Source organism: Aedes aegypti, chromosome 2, assembly GCF_002204515.2.
Source record: "Aedes aegypti strain LVP_AGWG chromosome 2, AaegL5.0 Primary Assembly, whole genome shotgun sequence".
NCBI lineage: Eukaryota > Metazoa > Arthropoda > Insecta > Diptera > Culicidae > Aedes > Aedes aegypti.
The window spans coordinates 233,022,484-233,041,388 of record NC_035108.1 but is presented as its reverse complement, the minus strand read 5'-3'; the positions used below and the strand labels follow the sequence as shown (position 1 = coordinate 233,041,388).

The window sequence follows — 18,905 nt, the reverse complement described above, 5'->3', positions numbered from 1 at the left end:
CCTTCCTTTTGTTTGTAGTGGCAACCATGTTAAGTGAGTAAACGAAAGAAGACGAGACCTTCGAGAGGTTTTTTCCCAAGACGGTGTCCAAGAAGGATTACCACTGCTAGCTTTCGCCAACGGGTCCAACGAAAAATCGAAGGCACGGGTCCAAACAAGAATCGTAAAGGAATCAATAGTAGCAAAAATAGTACTGAAAAGTACTGTTTATGTAGCACTGAAAAGTATTGTTTCATTGCTTTAGGTAGTTTTTAAAGAAAAACTTCCAAGCGCAGAGAGAATTCGTGTACGCACAGCACGAAGGTACGATGCGCACTGATTTGTGTGCATCCTTGTGCCACCAATGCTAATTACGGCCTTATATACACGTACGTATAAAAAATATATGAATTTACAATTAATTCAACTGTGGCTGGGTTCGATCCTTAATTATTGTTATTAACCTTTCAGTTGTCGCGCGGTTTGCGACCGTCACCGTCAGAACCACCACGCGACTACTGCAGTGTTAACAACAAATAGATTCGGGCTAATAAATGCGTGCTCTCCACTTGACTCCATTTTTATAATGTTTTAGGTATGCACATCGACATTGTTGTATCACTTCTTGGCATTACATCCTCATTGAGATTCCTCAATGGTACAGAGCCTGTTTCTCAGCACAGTTATTAACTCAGACTTTTATTTGCCAAAGTTGCCATTTCCGCATTCGTATATCGTGTGGCAGGTACGATAATACTCTATGCCCAGGGTGTCAAAGGATCCTAAACCGACCGGGAATCGAACCCGGACACCTTCAACATGGCTTTGCTTTCTAGCCGGGGACTTTGACCACTCGGCTAAGGAAGGCCAATATCAATACGTATTTTTAATACCTACAAATGCTTTCATTACCGCTTATCAGGGTTTTCAATAATTTTCCCACAGATGAAAATTAGGAAAGAGAGGAGCTATCTTCTGCTTACTAGCATTCTTTTGCTGGTAACTTTGTCCTATGCCGACGACGATGGAGTAACTGTAGAGACGGAAGAGGAAACGTCATCCGATAGTGTTGCCGCTAGTGATCTCTCATACGAAAGCCCGTATGCCGACCCTGCGAAATTCTACTTTGCGGACCATTTCGACGATCAGGAACAATTCGCTTCCAAGTGGGTAAAGTCTCAAGCAAAGAAAGATGACACCGCTGACGAAATCGCCAAGTACGATGGCGAGTGGGATGTTGAATTGCCAAAGCGACCATTGCTGCCTAACGATCTAGGACTTGTTCTGAAATCGAAGGCCAAACACGCTGCCATCGCTTCCAGACTGAATCGTCCGTTTGTCTTCTCCGACAAGCCTCTGGTTGTGCAGTACGAAGTGAACCTTCAGGACGGCCAAGAATGCGGAGGTTCATACATCAAGCTGCTTTCGTCCGGCAAGGAGACAACAGATCTCAAACAGGTGAGTGATGTTCGCGAATCATATGGGTATTTTATATAAATTTAGATAAAATATTAATGATTGATAATGAGGCAAAAGATGCTAAAAATACCGAAATAGCAATAGGTAGGGTAGGTGTACCAAGTAAGCATGACTTGTTGGTGATAATGACTAGTTTGAAGTCTTGCGAAACAAACAAATAAAACAGTTTTAGTACTAAATCGGCTCAAGCTTCTAAAAAATTGGTTTTGAAAATAATTGTGATTGTACCAATTATGTCAATTCACCATAAAAGTTTTCCAATTATGGACAATCGATTATTTGCACGAAATTAAATCAAATGCCATTCAAAGCGATTTATTATGCAACGCTAATAAGTAATGAAAGAATTGCTTATAAAAATATTAATATAAATCAAAAATGTTGCGTTAAATTTATCGTAGGATTTTGTTATACTTCGTCGTAAGCGTCGTTTCAAACTTAAAATGTTACACTACGGCGGATATTCAAACTTACCTGCAACATAAATTTATTTTCCAAGTGTAATTTTGTGAAAACTGTTATGGTTCGTACACTTCTACACAAAAAATGCAATAACAATTCTGTATTTCGATAAATAACTTCAGTTCAATTATCTACTTTGCACTTTTTCACCGAAATCGCATGGACGAACACGTAGAGTCAGCTTTTTGTCTTATAAGGGGCCGTCCATAAATGACGTAGCATTTTTAGGCTGATTTTTTACACCGCCCCCCTCCCCCCTCGTAGCATTTCGTCACAAATGCTGGTACTCCCCCCTGGAAAATACGTAGCATATCGAGCACCCCCCCCCCCCCCCTTTTTTTTTTATTTTCCTTAGTGACTGGGTTGAAACAAAAAATTGGAATTGAGAAGTTCAATACAAAGTTTGATATTTATTACTGACTGAAATGAAAGGATAAACTATTCTAACAGTTTGATATACAGTAGCGCTCAAAAGTAATTTGAAAAAGTTTTAAATAAACATTTTCCTTGGTTTTGGTTTCCAGTTTCTTATAGACTAAATTATATTAATAATGCTGTTACTATAAAATAACAAGTTTACTACCGTTAAGTCACCAGTCACCGTGCGGGCTCCATTCACCGTGCACATATACAAATTCCTACAAAATATTCATACAATTTTCACAAATTATTCTTTTGTCAGCAAAATAAGATAAAACTAATAAAATGAAGTAGTTTTTGTCACAAAGCATTTTAAAAAACCTAGTTTATGTGATCAAAATCATGTGAATTCTGTTTGATAATGAGATTTTTCAACACTCTTAGTAGAAACGCCAAAAATTACCATTTTTCATTTTAACGTTAGAGTATGAATTTTTTCAAAATTTCAACAAGTTTACATTGTGGATACCACTAGTTAGATGTATTTCATCGTATGAGCAATGAAATTTTATGCAATTTATAATTTTACATTGTGTTTCAGTCAAAACCCAAATGCACGGTAAATGGACCCTTTTCAATATGTATGGTTCCCATTACCGTGCATTACTGTAAAAAGCTTGAAATTATTCGGTAATATTAGATTTATTGTTATGTCGTGATTAAAAAAACTTCATTTTGAGTGTTTGAGTGAATATGAAATGGTTTGGACAACACAGTCAAACCTCCTATAACGATTTTAATGAAAAATTATTTATTTAGTAAATTTTTAAACGTTTTATGGTTTTTATTATAAATGAAGATTTTAATATTCTTAAAAATGAGTGCGCACACTACTAGCAACATAGTTGCTCCATTACCAACGTTTCTTCACGATACAAAATTAAATCATGACGAAAACTATATGCACGGTGAATGGTGCACTAGTGTGCACGGTAAATGGTGACATAGCACGGTACGAGGCGACCTTAACATTACATTTTCAAACATATTTTTAGAGTATTTTTTGTTATCCAACACTAGTTTTATATTTTTTCCTGAATTACTATTTAATTGCACGCTACGTAGTGGTATTCTAGTACGCATCAAATTATTTGGCAAAGTTATACAATTTATTGAAGTGCAATTTTTTCTTAAATGCACGGTGAATGGTAGCTTGACGGTATAAAAAATGTGAAAAAAATTGATTGAATTGATGAAGCTCGTTACTGTCGAGTTAGGGTCCAATATATTCTATAATATATTGAACAAAAATTTCGTTATATTAGAGGATTTTTTTTTTAAATTATTCGTTGTTAGGAAATAGATTTCAATGAAGATGATCAAGAAAATATATTAATTTGAAATGAATCATCGTTAATATTATCCAATTTCAAATCATTTTATCAAACAGTGGCCTGATACATAAATGATTACACTTGAAATATTTGGAATGTTTAGGCAATTTTAGCGATTATTAAACTAATACAATAATCTCTCTTAATATTTCAGTTGATTTTCCTTATCGTTTCCATACTGAAATAATCTTACACAACCTATAATGAAACCGTTAAATAATAAAAATTCTTCAAATTACCGAGTTATTAACAAAATTTAATGATAGCGCAATTTTGTTAACACTCGAATCTATTATCCTCATTAATATTCAGGCTATTCCATCAAGAGCATTGATATATCAAAACAAATGATGAGTTGATTGGGTGGAAATCTCCTGCAACATTGAAGGCATAATTCACGAAATAAATATCTTGCTTTAAAGGTAATATTTGCCAAGAAGAGCATATTTTATTTTCTTGAAGAAATAAAGCCCCAACAGAAAATATGGATAAAACTAAAACGGCTTACTTTATGTCATGTCAACAAATGGCAAAAAAATGTACTCCAAGTAGTTAGAGCATTGATTTTTCTTCAATTCATTAAACTTATTTTGTTTATTTATAAATTTATTAATTTAGACGCGAATATAATATAATATTCACATAATTATTTAAATCTTCAAAACATCTGTTTGATTGCATTTATCAAGAAATCTAAAGTTTCATACACGCAAAAAAATTGTGCGGTAAAAACTACCATTTTAGGGGGTTAACTTAAGCGCTCGCACCGGCAATTTTCAGCAGACCAGAAATGTGCTTGATTTTACCATGTCTGTAGTTGGAATCAGATTGTTGTAAATTATTTCTGTCAAATATACCAGTAATGCGGTGGGGTGTACCGTAAACATAGTAAATTGGTCTGAATTTCCATGGTAGTTTTAAGAATGGGCGTAGTCAGCTAAAATAGTTATTTTTACCACAGATTTTTTTCCCGTGTAGATATTTTTACAATCTTGTCATATGAATGTTTTGAAGCTTAATCATAATTTTATAACCCAAGTTTATAAGTAAAATAAAAGAAGTTTCATGAAAAATATTTGTATGCAATTTTTTTCAGCGCCTTCCTTTTTACGGACTTGATTCAAAATGCTACGTCCACTAGCTAGGACCCCTCCCTCCCCCTCGTCACACTTCGTCACAAATTCGTGAAGACCCCCCTCCCCCCTAAAAAGCTACGTCATTTATGGACGACCCCTAAGTAAACCCGATGTTTCATACCTACTACAGTTTGTGTAGGCATTAACAGCAACAAAATAATTGGAAATTACTCGCGGCAACTCACCTGGTCTGTCGTTCCATGGGAATTTCGATCAGTATTGGCAACGTGAAAACTTGTGACAGTATTCTACAGTGTCTGTATCACAGCCTACCTGGTTGAAAAGTATTGAGCCTATAGTCCATTTTACGAAACGGCAACACTGATGATATTGCTGTTAATTGCACACGTTACGACACCGCCTACTGTCAAAATTTCATTCATAAAATAAGCGATCAGCTATTCAGAAACGTCTCGTAAAATTGACTATACTACGCATGGACGTCCACGTGGGGTTTCGTGTAATACGTTTGTGATCCTAGAAACAATCCAATTCAAATGTCATTTTTCGTAATTGCAAAAAATGTTGTAATTCAACTCGTTGCAAAATGATGATTTTTTCAGCACGAGTCGTACATTTATCCAACGAGGCTCGCCGAAATAAATAACTATTACATCTTTTTTTTACTGGGCAACAAATGTGAACAGACTGCTTCCAGAGTATCGATATAATTGGGTTGGATGAAAATGTAAATTTCGTGACGAGTGTCCTTAAGTGTGGGGCAAGAATTTCAAATGTTTATTTTTCGATGTGCACGAATGTTTTTATCAAGGTCTAGTTATCATCAATCAGCCATAATTGGTACGTCTACCCTATACTTACATATAATGGAAATGCACATCAAGTGCTCTTACAGAATTTTCAATGTATGATAAAGCTATCAAATTGTTAGATTAATTAAATTTAAATCATGTTTTATGTTTTCCAGTTCAGGGATAAAACACCCTACACCATCATGTTTGGGCCAGACAAATGTGGCAATGACATCAAGTTGCATTTCATTTTCCGCCATGTTAATCCCATCAACGGTACCATCACAGAAAAGCATTGCAGGAAAGCAAAGTAAGTAATACACTGTTACGCATATAGTATAGTTGAATTACAGTCAAACAGACGTAACACCAGATAGCATATAGCTTTTTTTACATCCATCGCTCACTTTCAAAGAGCGTTAATTATTTATTTCCTTGGTATTATTACATCAATTTAATTTATAAAACCTCGTTAACGATGTTACGCCAATTTACTCGGTCGATGACTGTCTCTCCAACTTAACGCGAACAACAATTTCACAGAAATATTGCCGGCAGTCTTGCAACATGCCCTGCCCAGCGCACCCTTCCGACTTTCGCCACTTTCTGGATACTGTATTGGCCATATTCTATATTGGGCAAGCTCGTGATTCATTATCAGTCGCCACTTGCCGTTCTCCTGCACACCGCCAATGACGCTCCTAAGCAGCGTCGTTCGAACATACCTAGTGCATACAGGTTCTCTTCCAGCATGGTCCGTGCTTCATGTCCATAGAGAACCACCGGTCTTATGAGCATTTTTTACATGGTAAAATTGGTGCGGGGATGCATTGTTCTCAATTGTAGTTCCTTCTGGAGCCCATAACAAACGCAACTACCACTGATGATGCGCCTTCGTATTTCACGATTAACGTAATTATCAACCGTTAACAAGGATCCGAGAAAGACGAACTTATTAACCATCTCGAAAGTATCTCCGTCTATCGTAACATTGCTTCCTAAGCGAACAGCCCTGTCGCGCTCTGTTTCGCCTAACAGCATGTTCTTGTTTTTGACGCATTCATCACCAATCCGACCGCTCCGCATGTCACTCTAAAGCACCGACGAATCCAAAGTCCATTACCCTGTCGACGTCCCCAGCGTGATTCGAAAAAACTGGAGTGTTAATCCATTATCTTCACGCTATGCTACACACCGTCCATTGTTGCTCTTATTAGTCTTTTGAGCCCCCCGGAAAGGCTCGTTGCGGTCGATTATTACATCGTACGCCGCTGATGAAACCAGAGACCGTTTTCAAAAACGGCTTGATAACTTTCCACAAACTCATTTGGCGATAGACAACGACGTAATATAATCTGTAAGAGCACTTTGTAGGCGGCATTTAGGATAGTGATCGCACGATAGTTCTCACATTCCAGTTTGTTGCCTTTTTAGTGGATGGAGTATATGACCTCTTGCTACCACTCCTTCAGCACATGTCCCGTATCTCAGATTCTGACAGGCCCATTTTGATGAATTCAGCTCCAATGCCATCCTTACCAGTCGCCTTGTTGTTCTTGGGAAGGCATCCCCTCAAGGAGTTGGTTAGTTTCATTCATCCGCTGTGTTGACGTAGTCATTTCCCCCGTTATCGTGACCTTATGTGTCTGTGTTCTCCGTGCCATTCAATGTGTTTATCTTAGTGCTGCTTACACCTTTCGATCACATAACGTTCGTCCGTCTAGGCATCTAGAGTCTAGATGATTCCATCCTTATCCCTACAAAGTTCAACTCGTGTCACGAAGCCTTTTTGGTATGCGTTAAGCTTCTCGTACAACTATCGCGTTTTTTGAACGATGCAGTTGCTCAAATGTTTGACATTCCGCATATTCCTGGCATCTCTTTTGTCCCGGCCTATTTGATGTTTTCGTTTTATTTTATGTCGCTACATGTTTTGTCGCGTTCCTTGCTGCAACATTGCAGCTCGTGCTGTATCATTCTTACTTCCTTCGAACTAATCGTTACATGCCCTTCTTTCCACGTACACGATGATGCTCTCGGCTGGTACTCCAGCAGTACGCAAGAGGGGCATCTTTAATCTCATCCTCTTCCGGCAGCGCTGCCGCAAGATGCTGCGCGTATGCGGCGGCAATTTCGGGTGGTTGTCAGTCGCGCTAGGTTATTACGAGGCGGGCATCGGTACCGTACGTTGTTGATGAAAGATAGTTTTAGGCGCTGTTTCACCATCACAGGATAAGGGTTTGACTCAATGTTTGCACCGCGATAATTTAAAAGAGCGCTAACAAGAAACGTTAATCTTCAAGAGGTATCAGTCTTGTAAGGTATGGAATTTAGATTGTGTGAAAAGCCGACAAATTTCGTCAGAGTTACGTCTGTTTGCTGTTGCTAATTGATGCAATTGTATATTGTTTAACGTCACATTTACCTCAACAGGGATCGGCTAGATGACCCATTCAAGGACAAGCAACCGCACCTGTATCAACTTGTTATCCGTCCCGATAATACGTATGTAATCCGTGTGGATCATAAGATTATCAACGAGGGTTCTTTGTTCACCGAGTTTACGCCTCCGGTGAATCCTCCGAAAGAAATCGATGATCCTAGCGATTTCAAACCGGAAAATTGGGATGAACGTGAAAAGATTCCAGATCCTGATGCCAAGAAGCCAGATGACTGGAATGAAGATGAACCACCGCAAATTCCAGACCCCAGTGCGTCCAAACCGGAAGGGTGGCTTGATGACGTGGAAGAAATGATTCCTGATCCGAATGCAGAAAAACCATCAGATTGGGATATAGAAATGGACGGGGAATGGGAGGCACCGCTCATTGCTAATCCGGTTTGCGAGAAGGCAGTAGGATGTGGCTTATGGAAGGCTCCCATGATCTCTAATCCCAATTACAAAGGCAAATGGCGTGCACCACTCATCGACAATCCCAACTATCAGGGCAAGTGGGCTCCGAGAAAGATACCCAACCCTGACTTCTTTGAAGACAATAATCCCTTCAAGATGACTACAATTGTATGAAAATCGTTTGAAAGTTTAACAGGACGTAAAAAGATTAACGGTTTTTTACTTTCAGGCCGCTATTGGTATTGAACTGTGGTCAATGTCCAGCGATATTCTTTTCGATAATCTCATCATCGTCGATGACGAAACCCTTGCTAGAGACTGGGCAGCACAAACTTACGATTTGAAGAGAAAGCTCATTGATAGAGAAGCGGTAAGTAAAACTCATCTTGAGTATACATATTTTACACCATACACTATGGGCCTGAAACACATTCTGGAGGGACAAAAGTAATAACTCCTAAACGAAGCATTTCCGACATTTCGTGTTTTCAACATTTTTCGTTATTACGAGGAACATCGATTGACGTAAGCGAACAGTTTGAATTTTCGACTAAGTCATTGAGTCATATTCACATGGCACATCACTCTGTAACGTTTCACGAGTGTAAAACGTTACCATGAGGGCTGGTACCGACAGAGTTTCTTAAAAATAGGAACTTTAGAGACCTTATGTCTGTACAAATAGACTAAACGACCCAACAAAACGAAATTTAGTTATTTGACACGTTCCACGCACATCTACACCAAGATATCAAAATTTAAAACTCTGGAATATTATCAAAGCTATGCAGAATTTGAAAGCCAATATATTTAATTGTATAAAAAACATCAATTTGATTAAAAATACACCTACAAAATTTTCGCGACGTCATTTGCTGAACCTTGTTGGAAGACAAATGTAACGCGGCGCTCATAAAATGAAATCAACGAGATTTTGCAATTATTCAATATTTTCTTCCAGTTTGACGTCGCACTTAGGCCTTATGCAATACATAGCAGGATTGCCTAGAACAAACGCGGATTCTAAAACGTATAACAGCGAAGATATAGCCGATTATACAGTGATGTTTAAAAAAGTGCATTGCAGCGAGGATGTCGCGTTACGAAGTGCAACTTCTTTTATTTACCATATTTCAAATTATCAATTACTACAAAGAAAGTAACGTACATTGGAGTTTTCAAGTCCAGGATCCAGGAATTCATTCAGTAACTTCAATTGACTTTCATCAAAAAATTCCTTTTTACAAGAATTGAACCCGTAATTCCTGCAGACATTTCTTCGAATTTCAAAAATAATCGCGCAGTCTTTCTCAAAGATATAAATCAGGAGATTTTCTAAGAATTTTCAAGAATTTTTTCAAAAAATATTTGATACCTTCATAAGGAAGTCCTAGAATTTTTTTTTCCAAGAATTTTTCCAGAGATGATTTCAGGGAAGTGTCGAGAAAAAAATTCAGAAATGTTTGGAGAAATTCCAGGGAAATCGGGGTTACTTTTCTAAAGTAATCTTTGATGAAATTTCTATAGAATTCCCTGATAAATGCACTCTTGCAAGTATTTATGGAAGAATTTAACACTCTTGAGCAAGTATTGTAGATTTTAAGTGAGGAGGAGTTAACCCTCTTTAGACGGGGTACACTTTGGAATGTTGTTTTTTTTTCGTAGCTCGGAAATCGAAATGATTTTATTTTTGGCTTAAACCTTGATTCATAGCACGCATATGAGAAAAAAATATGGCTTTTGAAACTTTTTTGTATTTTTGAAAATTGTTTGAAAAATTGTATTCTTATATAACCTGCAAATGCCTGGGGTTTATTTTACACGTTAAAAATCGTACCTTTTATATTTTTCTACTATTAACTAGTGAAGAGAGATACGCGGAAGCTGACATTTCTGTTAAAGTGTGAGCAGGTGTGAGCCAATCGAGCAGCGAGAGCTGTCAAAGCGAGAGCTGTCAAAGCGTGAGCCAAACGAACATGCGTTATGTTTGTTTTGAACTTTTCTTGAGGAGTAATGTAATCCGCTTGAAATTATTTCGGTGAAAGTTGTTTTGCATAGGGCAAAAATATGAAATATTTACCTTTTTTGAATGTTTGTCAATGCGATATTTAGTTAGTGATTTTTTTTTGCTGTTTATTAGTTTGGAAATGTAGCTCAAAGATCTATAACGAAACAAAATACACTTGTTAGCAATGAGAAAGTCATGTCCGTGTTATAATATTATTCTCGACGCCGAGCAAACTCAGCACTGCTGGTCTGTTGCCAAATCATTTCATTTTACTTCCGTTAATCTCTCATATAAAGGATCACTACTATTAACCTATAACAGAAGAGCTTGATGGTATTAAAATAATTTCAAACCTGTGTTTCCGTTAATTACACGGAAAATACAAATATTTTCAGAAAAATATTTAAAATTATTTGTTTTTAAAAGTACCGTAAAAACTTTCATTTTTATTTTTTCCAAAAATCAGTAACTAGAAGAGGCTTCAAGAAAAAATGGATAGGGATGTTCAAAAATATAAAAATCAAAAACCAAAATTCAGAGATTTGAGAATAAAAATAAATCATTGTCCAAAACGTGTTCAGAACGATTTTAGATAACTAAAAATGATATTTAGATCGAAAATAAATATTTGGGTATTAAAGGGTTAAGATCATTCAAAATTAAATACCTAGATAAGGGTTTATTCACAAATTTCATAACGCCAAAAATGGTCATTTTTGACACCCACCCACCCTCTCGTAACACATTTTGTATGAACATTTTTTAAATTTTGTATGAGCTGTAACATCTTAAGGATACCCACCCACCCCCTTCAGCGTTATGAAATTTGTGAATGGGCCCTAACATCCTGCAGGATTTTCTGAATGAATTTCTTGACGGAATCTTCGAAGAAATTTGCGTATGAACGATCGGAGAAATCATTTTAGTAATAACAGTAAATAAGTTTGTAAAAAAATAAAATTAAAATTGATCTAATCTTGAATAAAAAGGTTCTTTGATAAACGTTTATTGGCGATCAAAAATGAGGTTAGGTTGCGGAACTTTTTCGAATTGAAATGAATATTTACGGGCCTTGAATTGCAAAAATCTTGTCAGTGAAATGATTGTAGTGATTTTTCTTCCAAAGTTATCACTAGAAATATTGATAAGGATACGCTAATCCCTAGTTTAGAAGAGCGCCATCTACGCACTTTAGCTTTGCGTTAGATCACCAATAGAATTAATAGAGATTTACTAGAGAGAATACGCAAGAAATGTTAGAACTGCAAGAGTAATCCCTCAAAAAAATCTAAAGACCTTTAAAAGAAATCTCAATAGATTTAGTCGCATAAAATCATGGAGCAATTTTTAAAGCGAATCGTAAAGGAATTCATATGGAAATGGCTTTTAGAATGACTCAGTATGAACATGTGAAACTATTCTACCTGCAAAAGAAAGGCTTTCTTTGAGTACGCTCTCTGTCGGTGATTACTTGATTGTTCCAACAAATTTAGGGGAAAGTTGGACAGTTAGGCCACCTTAAGGTAAAGTCGATAGAAATGCTAAAAATATTATGCAATCTTTGGATTTTTACATGATTTTCAACAAGTTTTAGCTCGATACACTAGATCCGCATGATTTCCGTTGTCTTATAAAGTTTACGAAAGAATGAATGATTTTGAAAAATTGTCATTTCCTGTTTTCAACATTTTTTGCTATAACAAGAAACATCGATTGACGTAAAGGGAGAGTTTGAAATTTCGACTAGGTCTGGCATTGAGTCATATTCACATGGGACATCACTCGTATAACGTTTCAGAGTGTAAAACGTTACCTTTGGGGCTAGTACCGACAGAGTTTCTTAAAAATAGGAACTTAAGAGACCTCATGTCTGTAAAAAGAGACTAAACGACCCAACAAAACGAAATTTACTTATTTGACACGTTCCACGCACATTTACACCAAGATATCAAAATTTAAAATTCTGGAATACTATCAAAGCTATGTAGAATTTGAAAGCCAATACAGTAATGTCCCGATTTTGTCAGCCCCATGCTGAATTTAGGGTTGACAAAATCGGAAGAGCTAAAATCGGGAAAAAAAATTCGACTGGTTTCAAGTTTTATTTTAACTTAAGGACTTAGTTTTAATATAAACATTGTGTTTTTTACTTCAATTTTCTATGTACCGTGATGCAAGGTAACATTAATCAGTTTCATGAATAATAATTGAACATTTCAGATTTTAAAATTTTGGTCTTTAGATGATTGTATAGATGTGGCCAAGGTCATAATTGACTTTATGCACCCAATATTACCAGTATAGACGAGCTCACTCTGATTAAAATAAATATCGTAAATGAATATTTACGGGCCTTGAATTGCAAAAATCTTGTCAGTGAAATGATTGTAGTGAGTTTTCTTCCAAAGTTATCACTAGAAATATTGATAAGGATACGCTAATCCCTAGTTTAGATGAGCGCCATCTACGCACTTTAGCTTTGCGTTAGATCACCAATAGAATTAATAGAATACGTAAGAAATGTTAGAACTGCAAGAGTAATCCCTCAAAAAATCTAAAGACCTTTAAAAGAAATCGCAATAGATTTAGTCGCATAAAATCATGGAGCAATTTTTAAAGCGAATCGTAAAGGAATTCATATGGAAATGGCTTTTAGCATGACTCAGTATGAACATGTGAAACTATTCTACCTGCAAAAGAAAGGCTTTCTTTGAGTACGCTCTCTGTCGGTGATTACTTGATTGTTCCAAAAAATTTAGGGGAAAGTGGGACAGTTAGGCCACCTTAAGGTAAAGTCAATAGAAATGCTAAAAATATTATGCAATCTTTGGATTTTTACATGATTTCCAACAATTTTTAGCTCAATACACTAGATGCGCATGATTTCCGTTGTCTTATAAAGTTTACGAAGGAATGAATGATTTTGAAAAATTGTCATTTTTCGAATCGATTTTTTACCAATGGGACGCTTTTTGGGTGTAGGATAACACGATAATTTTTCGAACTGCGCTACATAAACTTCCAGAAATAGGACTATTTGACAGGCTCTTGTTGAACTGGCAAAGTTGGCGTAGGAATTCTTCAAGTAATTCCAGTAAATTAAAAATACATCCGCAGGTGACAATGATAAAAAAAAATTAATCTTCTGTGTCTCAAGATCCTGATAAGCTAGAAGAGAAAAATTGTTCGAGGGCTATCTGTCGGCGAAAAATCTGATTGGAAATTCATCCGATAGATGCCACTAGCAATAAATTATATTCAATCTTTATCGCCAGATTCTGATCAGCTATAAGGTTGGTGTTTTCGACAAAGTTGTTCATCAAATTGAGCGCTACATGGCGGTGAAAAATCTTATTTGGAAATGTCCATCCACTAGGTGGCAATAGTAAGAAATTTTCTTCAATCTTCTGTATCTTTGTGGGCATCTTGGCCGTGCGGGTAGTATTACCAGTCAGTGTTTTTTTAAGACCCGATAAGCCAGAAGGTTGGTGTTTTCGAAAAAGTTGTTTCATTGTGCATAATTCGTGCGATTGCAGATCCTTCATAATTAATGCTCTTAAGAGCATCAAGTTGAAGAGTAGAAGTTCCGGGGCGACGTAAAACCCTGAGGAAGTAGTAAATTGAAATAAGCAAATGTGCTATTTTGTTCAAATGTGTAAGCTTATTGTTTTTAATAAAGTCATTTCAATTCTAATGAATACAGAACACTTTATGGGATCGCGCTATGAAGTACATGGGATATAAACCAGGATATTGGTTTGCCTACTTCATTTACTGTTCTATTCCCGTCATCGCATATATTTGGTTCCTGCTGAAGCGTCGAGATAAGGAGGTTTGATAGTGTGCAAAATGTTCTAATAGTAGAAATCCCAAACCGCCCGTTGCCCACCTTGTAGTATTGCTTGTTCCTTATATCCCATTTTGTCTGTTTTTTGCTTTTTTCTCTCCATTTAGGAAACTGTCGTATCCCGCGTAATGAAATTTGCAAATGAGAACCCATGGATGTGGGCAGTTCTCGTAGTAGTTGTAGGTTTGCCGCTAGCCATCTTCATCTATTTGGCTTGTTCGAAGGTATTGCTTAACTTATATAATCTGTTAAAAGCCTTATGGGTAAGCATTAAGTTGTGTATCAGATTTGAATGGTTATATAACGCCACATAAAACACGACTTATTGATTACCTGGGCTTTTCTAGAGCTTACCTTGTCAAGACACACATCACTAATCGTTCATTCTATTCTGTAACAGAGCACACCTTCTCCAACGGCACGAGCCAAGAAAACCGATGAATTTGTTCCTGATGACAGCGAGACCAAAGATGACACAGTCAAATCAAAATCCAACCTGAATTCAAACGAAGAAGATCGGTTGCAATCAGAAGTCGCGGATGCAGAAGAGGTAGAAAATGATAACTATGAAGATGACGAAGAGGAAGACGAAGATGAGGAAGAAGTGGATGAGACTGAAAGCAAAGAACCAGCTGAAGTATCGCCAGCAGATATCAGTCCATCGACCAAGGAAGCGGAAGGAGGAGTTAAGAAACGAAAGCCTAGGAGGGAATAGAACGCTTACATTTCACGTGGAATTACTTGTTCTACTTATTTTATTTAACGGATTCTCATTATCTCCTACCAGAGTGACTTTCCAAACTAAATTCAACATTCTTTTACATTCATACCATTCAACAAAGAACAAAACCAATGTGCGATATCAAGTCACATTTCTATTCTATTTTAGTTCAGATTAACATGCATACTAATTAGTTTGCATTGCGAGCGAATAAACGTCGTTGATAGGTTAGGGTTTGATATAAATTAATTTAAATATGAGCGCGTTTGTTTATTGTATTGCACATATTGGAAAGTCATCAATAAATGTGTGTATCATTCGTGCCAGACAAGTTTGGCTCAATATAAAACAAGAAAATAGTTAAATAGCTTTCTCCGAAACAACTCCCTAGTACCGTAAAAGTAGCCATTCAGATGACCCATATTGTATGCAGGGTTTATAGCGAGTCACATTTTAGTAAATTCCGATTACTTTTTCAAATCGACGTAAGTAACTTTCATACGGTTTTGAGAAAATTAATTAAGAAGAATCACAACTTGTCTTCTAAAACCGTTTTAAAATGAATCACCTTTTTGACATTTTTTCAACGTGTACATTGCTTAAATTTTGCATACAATGAGCTCGCGTTCAAAAACTATGGAGTTCCTACTATTTCACACAAGAATTTTATGACAAAGTTATAAGCCGTTTTATTCTTGCGACGTTTTTTTACCAGTGTAAAATCGACTCAAGTAGTGTTTTGTTTTGATTCGTGGTTAAGTCACTTTGTCTCTCCATACAGCGGGCGGCGAAAGTAGTGGTTAGGTTGCGAAAGTTGAGAATCTTACTTTCGTCGTTTTGTAAATCCGGAAATTAAACGTCCTAAAAGTGAAAAATCGAGTTGGTTCACAGCGAAACGTGTAGAATTTTGTCTGCGAAACGCGTAGGATGAATAAGTTTTCGAGAATTGGTCACTTTTTTAAGCCAGTCACTTTAAAGTCTCATTTTCGAAGGCATTTCAACTTATGTTACTTTTTGTTGGCAATAAGTCACTATAAGGTACAGTGTGGCAAGTGGGTAATGGAATTCGCATAGTTGAGATTCTTCAAATTCTAGAGACTTTAAATTGAAACAAATGAGGTCGTGTATATTTTTTAACTTAACTCCCACCAAATATAAGCAGAATGCTGAAATTGATTGTTATGAAAAATTAAAGAAAAAAATACAGAAAAAGTTTTTTGAAAAATGTCTCCTTACTTTTCACCAGCCCCAAAAGTGGGGCAAGTGAAAAGTTTACTGCTTTGAACAATAAATTGAAAAACAAACAGTTATATTCACGATTTCTATTAGCTTTAACATTTGTTAAGGCTTCCCAATGAACAATAACATAAGTAACATGTAAACAAAGAAAATGTTATTCTTTTCACTTGAATCTTCTTCTGTTCAGTTATGTTAGTTGAAATGATTCGACACCATTATAACTGCAACATTTCCAATGCTAGTTCTTACATTATAGGACAGCAATTGCATTTCTGCTCTGTAGAATTTCCACCGCTCGTTATTTGTTTTTGAGAAAGTCGGATAACTCTTCGGGAGAAATCAAACGGAATCCTTCAATAACGTATTTAGAATCTTTTTTATGTGGGTAGACCTATACCCCATTTTTATGTTTAGAATTAGCTTTACATAGACATTCCACGAGATTTCCGTGTGTTCTCTAATATTGCAACTTTTCAGTCAACGTCTTCCTTTTAATTGGCTGCCCGAAGTAGACATATTAATATTGTAATGTTTGGCAACATCTTTTAGAGAAGTTCCATGATTTCTAATAGCTTTTAACGCTTGAGTATAGAGTTTCTTGAATTATCAGCACGTTATGTTTTTCTATGATAATTGCGAACCATGCTTACTTATGGCTACTTAAAGAGAAAACACAAATTCAATCTCTCATGATAAACTTTTCACTTGCCCCACCTGATAAGAAAATTGACGGTGTTTAAATGTAGTTATTTTTAGGTCTACGTCGAATTGATTCTAAAACTTTTTTTATTGCAGTTTGAAACTGTCACAGAGGACAACTAAGAAGTGGTACAGGAAATTATTTTCCGCTACTTTTTTCCACTGAAAATATTAAAATAAGATTGTACACCGCCAACTTGTTACGGAGTAACAGTTGACAGGTTAACAATTTTTCGCTCTATTATGCAATAATGGCTGAAACATCTCAGAAATCTTTTACCTATCGTAATGTTCTTAATGGCCTCAAAGGTTTACGCATGAGTTTAAAACGTTAATTCACATATTCAGTAAAATATATCAATTGTTTTCACTTACCCCATTTACCCACTTGCCCCGCGGTACCTTACTCAATTATTTTGAGAAATTAAAGGGCGATATTCAAAACTGAAAAGGCAACAGATGGCTCACCTTGTCACCTTTATTCACAGAAGAGAGCATCAATGAAGAGAAATCGATCGTTACGCCCTTATTCTAGCACACGCTTGAAATTTTAAAATTTTTGGTCGAAAAAGTTGAAATTTAGCTTGACATCATTTGTGTACGTTTATGCTGACATCTGGTGTTGGAATTTATTGAATTTGCGACTGGGAGCAAAAAAAGTTTTCACAAAGCTTTTCAAGTTTTAAAGACCGGATAAAAAAAAATGAACACAATCGTTGTTCTTGCAATGACAAAAACTTGTTTTCTACTATGCCTTGCATTGTTTGTGTATCATTTGTTGATAAAGATTGAGAATATCGTAAAATAATGTAATATAATATTTCAATAGTTCTGTTCAATGCCACAGATATGTTGTTTATAAAACTCCTGTATACTGTAGAATGTAACAAATAAACCAATCTCAAAATTGAAGATTTGTTTTTTTTCATGGATAAATTTTGGACATGAATTTGATGTTAAATCCAGTGTTGCATTTGAACGCGTTCAGTTTGCGTTGCAGTTCAAATTTTTGAACGAGGGATCAAGTAGGCTTGAACATTGATCAGTTCCAAATTTTGAACCCAAGGGAGCGGAAAAATGACCCCGAAAGGAAAACTGTTGTCATGGCAGATTTAAAACATGTTTAAAAGCAGAAAGACTTGCAAAAGATGTCAAGGAACACTTAAGGTTCCATACATTGTGCGTGATATGAATTCAATGTTGTTTAAAATAGTGTTTTAAGGTGTTGTGCTTCACTGTGCATTTTAAAGTGAACGAGCCGTTCGTGAGCAGCCTCATAATCTTGCACGCAAGTTCACTGCTTGCTGCGTTCTCGTGCAAAATTAGAACGCGTTCAGTTCACTTTTGGCTCGCGTTCAGTTTGAAATGCATCACTGGTTAGATCTACACTAATAATAATAAATAAAAAATGATATAAATTCATTTTCAACGTTATGAATGTTATATGTAACAAATTTATTCGTGCGTGCAAACGGAAACGAGTGCGACAAATCATTTTGATAATAAAACAAAAACAGATGGCGTTGATCCAAGCATATGCTGACATCTGTTTTTGAAATTTATTGAATTTACAGCGGCTGAGTTGAAAGTTGAAGATTGAGACAATCGTTTGGCATAATGATCATTTGGTATAATGGCCATTTGGCATAACCAGAATTATATCACTTCTTTCAAAAGATGCCTGTTCTTCATGAAAATATGTTATACCAAATGACCATTATGTTATATGACCGTTATGCCAAATGACCTTATGCCAAATGCTTAAGACTCTAAGGGGTCTATTTTATAACTCGAGTCGATCAAACGTGCCTATTCTGCGCGGCGTGTGAGGTGACACGAGTCGAATGAGGTGACAATTGTCGACTCGCTCCCATTTGATTAACATTAGTCGACTCACGTCACTCGCGGTGAGAGCGACTCGTCTCGTCTCACACGCCGCGCAGAATAAGCACAAAAATGACTCGACTGGAGTCAC

The 18,905-nt window shown here is 36.3% G+C and overlaps 1 protein-coding gene across 5 annotated transcripts in view; it reads left to right on the top strand.

Moving 5' to 3' along the window:
• Positions 1-15,344, top strand: part of LOC5579514 (calnexin) — a 37,729-nt gene extending 22,385 nt beyond the window's left edge. For 3 of the 5 annotated variants that reach the window (XM_021844457.1, XM_021844456.1, XM_021844453.1), the window contains exons 2-7: positions 925-1,437; positions 5,739-5,872; positions 7,996-8,584; positions 8,646-8,786; positions 14,128-14,256; positions 14,672-15,344. In XM_021844457.1, coding sequence (XP_021700149.1) covers positions 925-1,437; positions 5,739-5,872; positions 7,996-8,584; positions 8,646-8,786; positions 14,128-14,256; positions 14,672-14,986 — 1,821 coding nt within the window. In that variant the 3' untranslated portion in view covers positions 14,987-15,344. Of the gene's footprint in view, positions 1-924; positions 1,438-5,738; positions 5,873-7,995; positions 8,585-8,645; positions 8,787-14,127; positions 14,257-14,378; positions 14,496-14,671 lie in introns of all 5 variants that reach the window. The other 2 variants (XM_001647773.2, XM_021844454.1) reach the window with 1 other exon arrangement.
• The last annotated feature ends 3,561 nt before the right edge of the window (positions 15,345-18,905 follow it).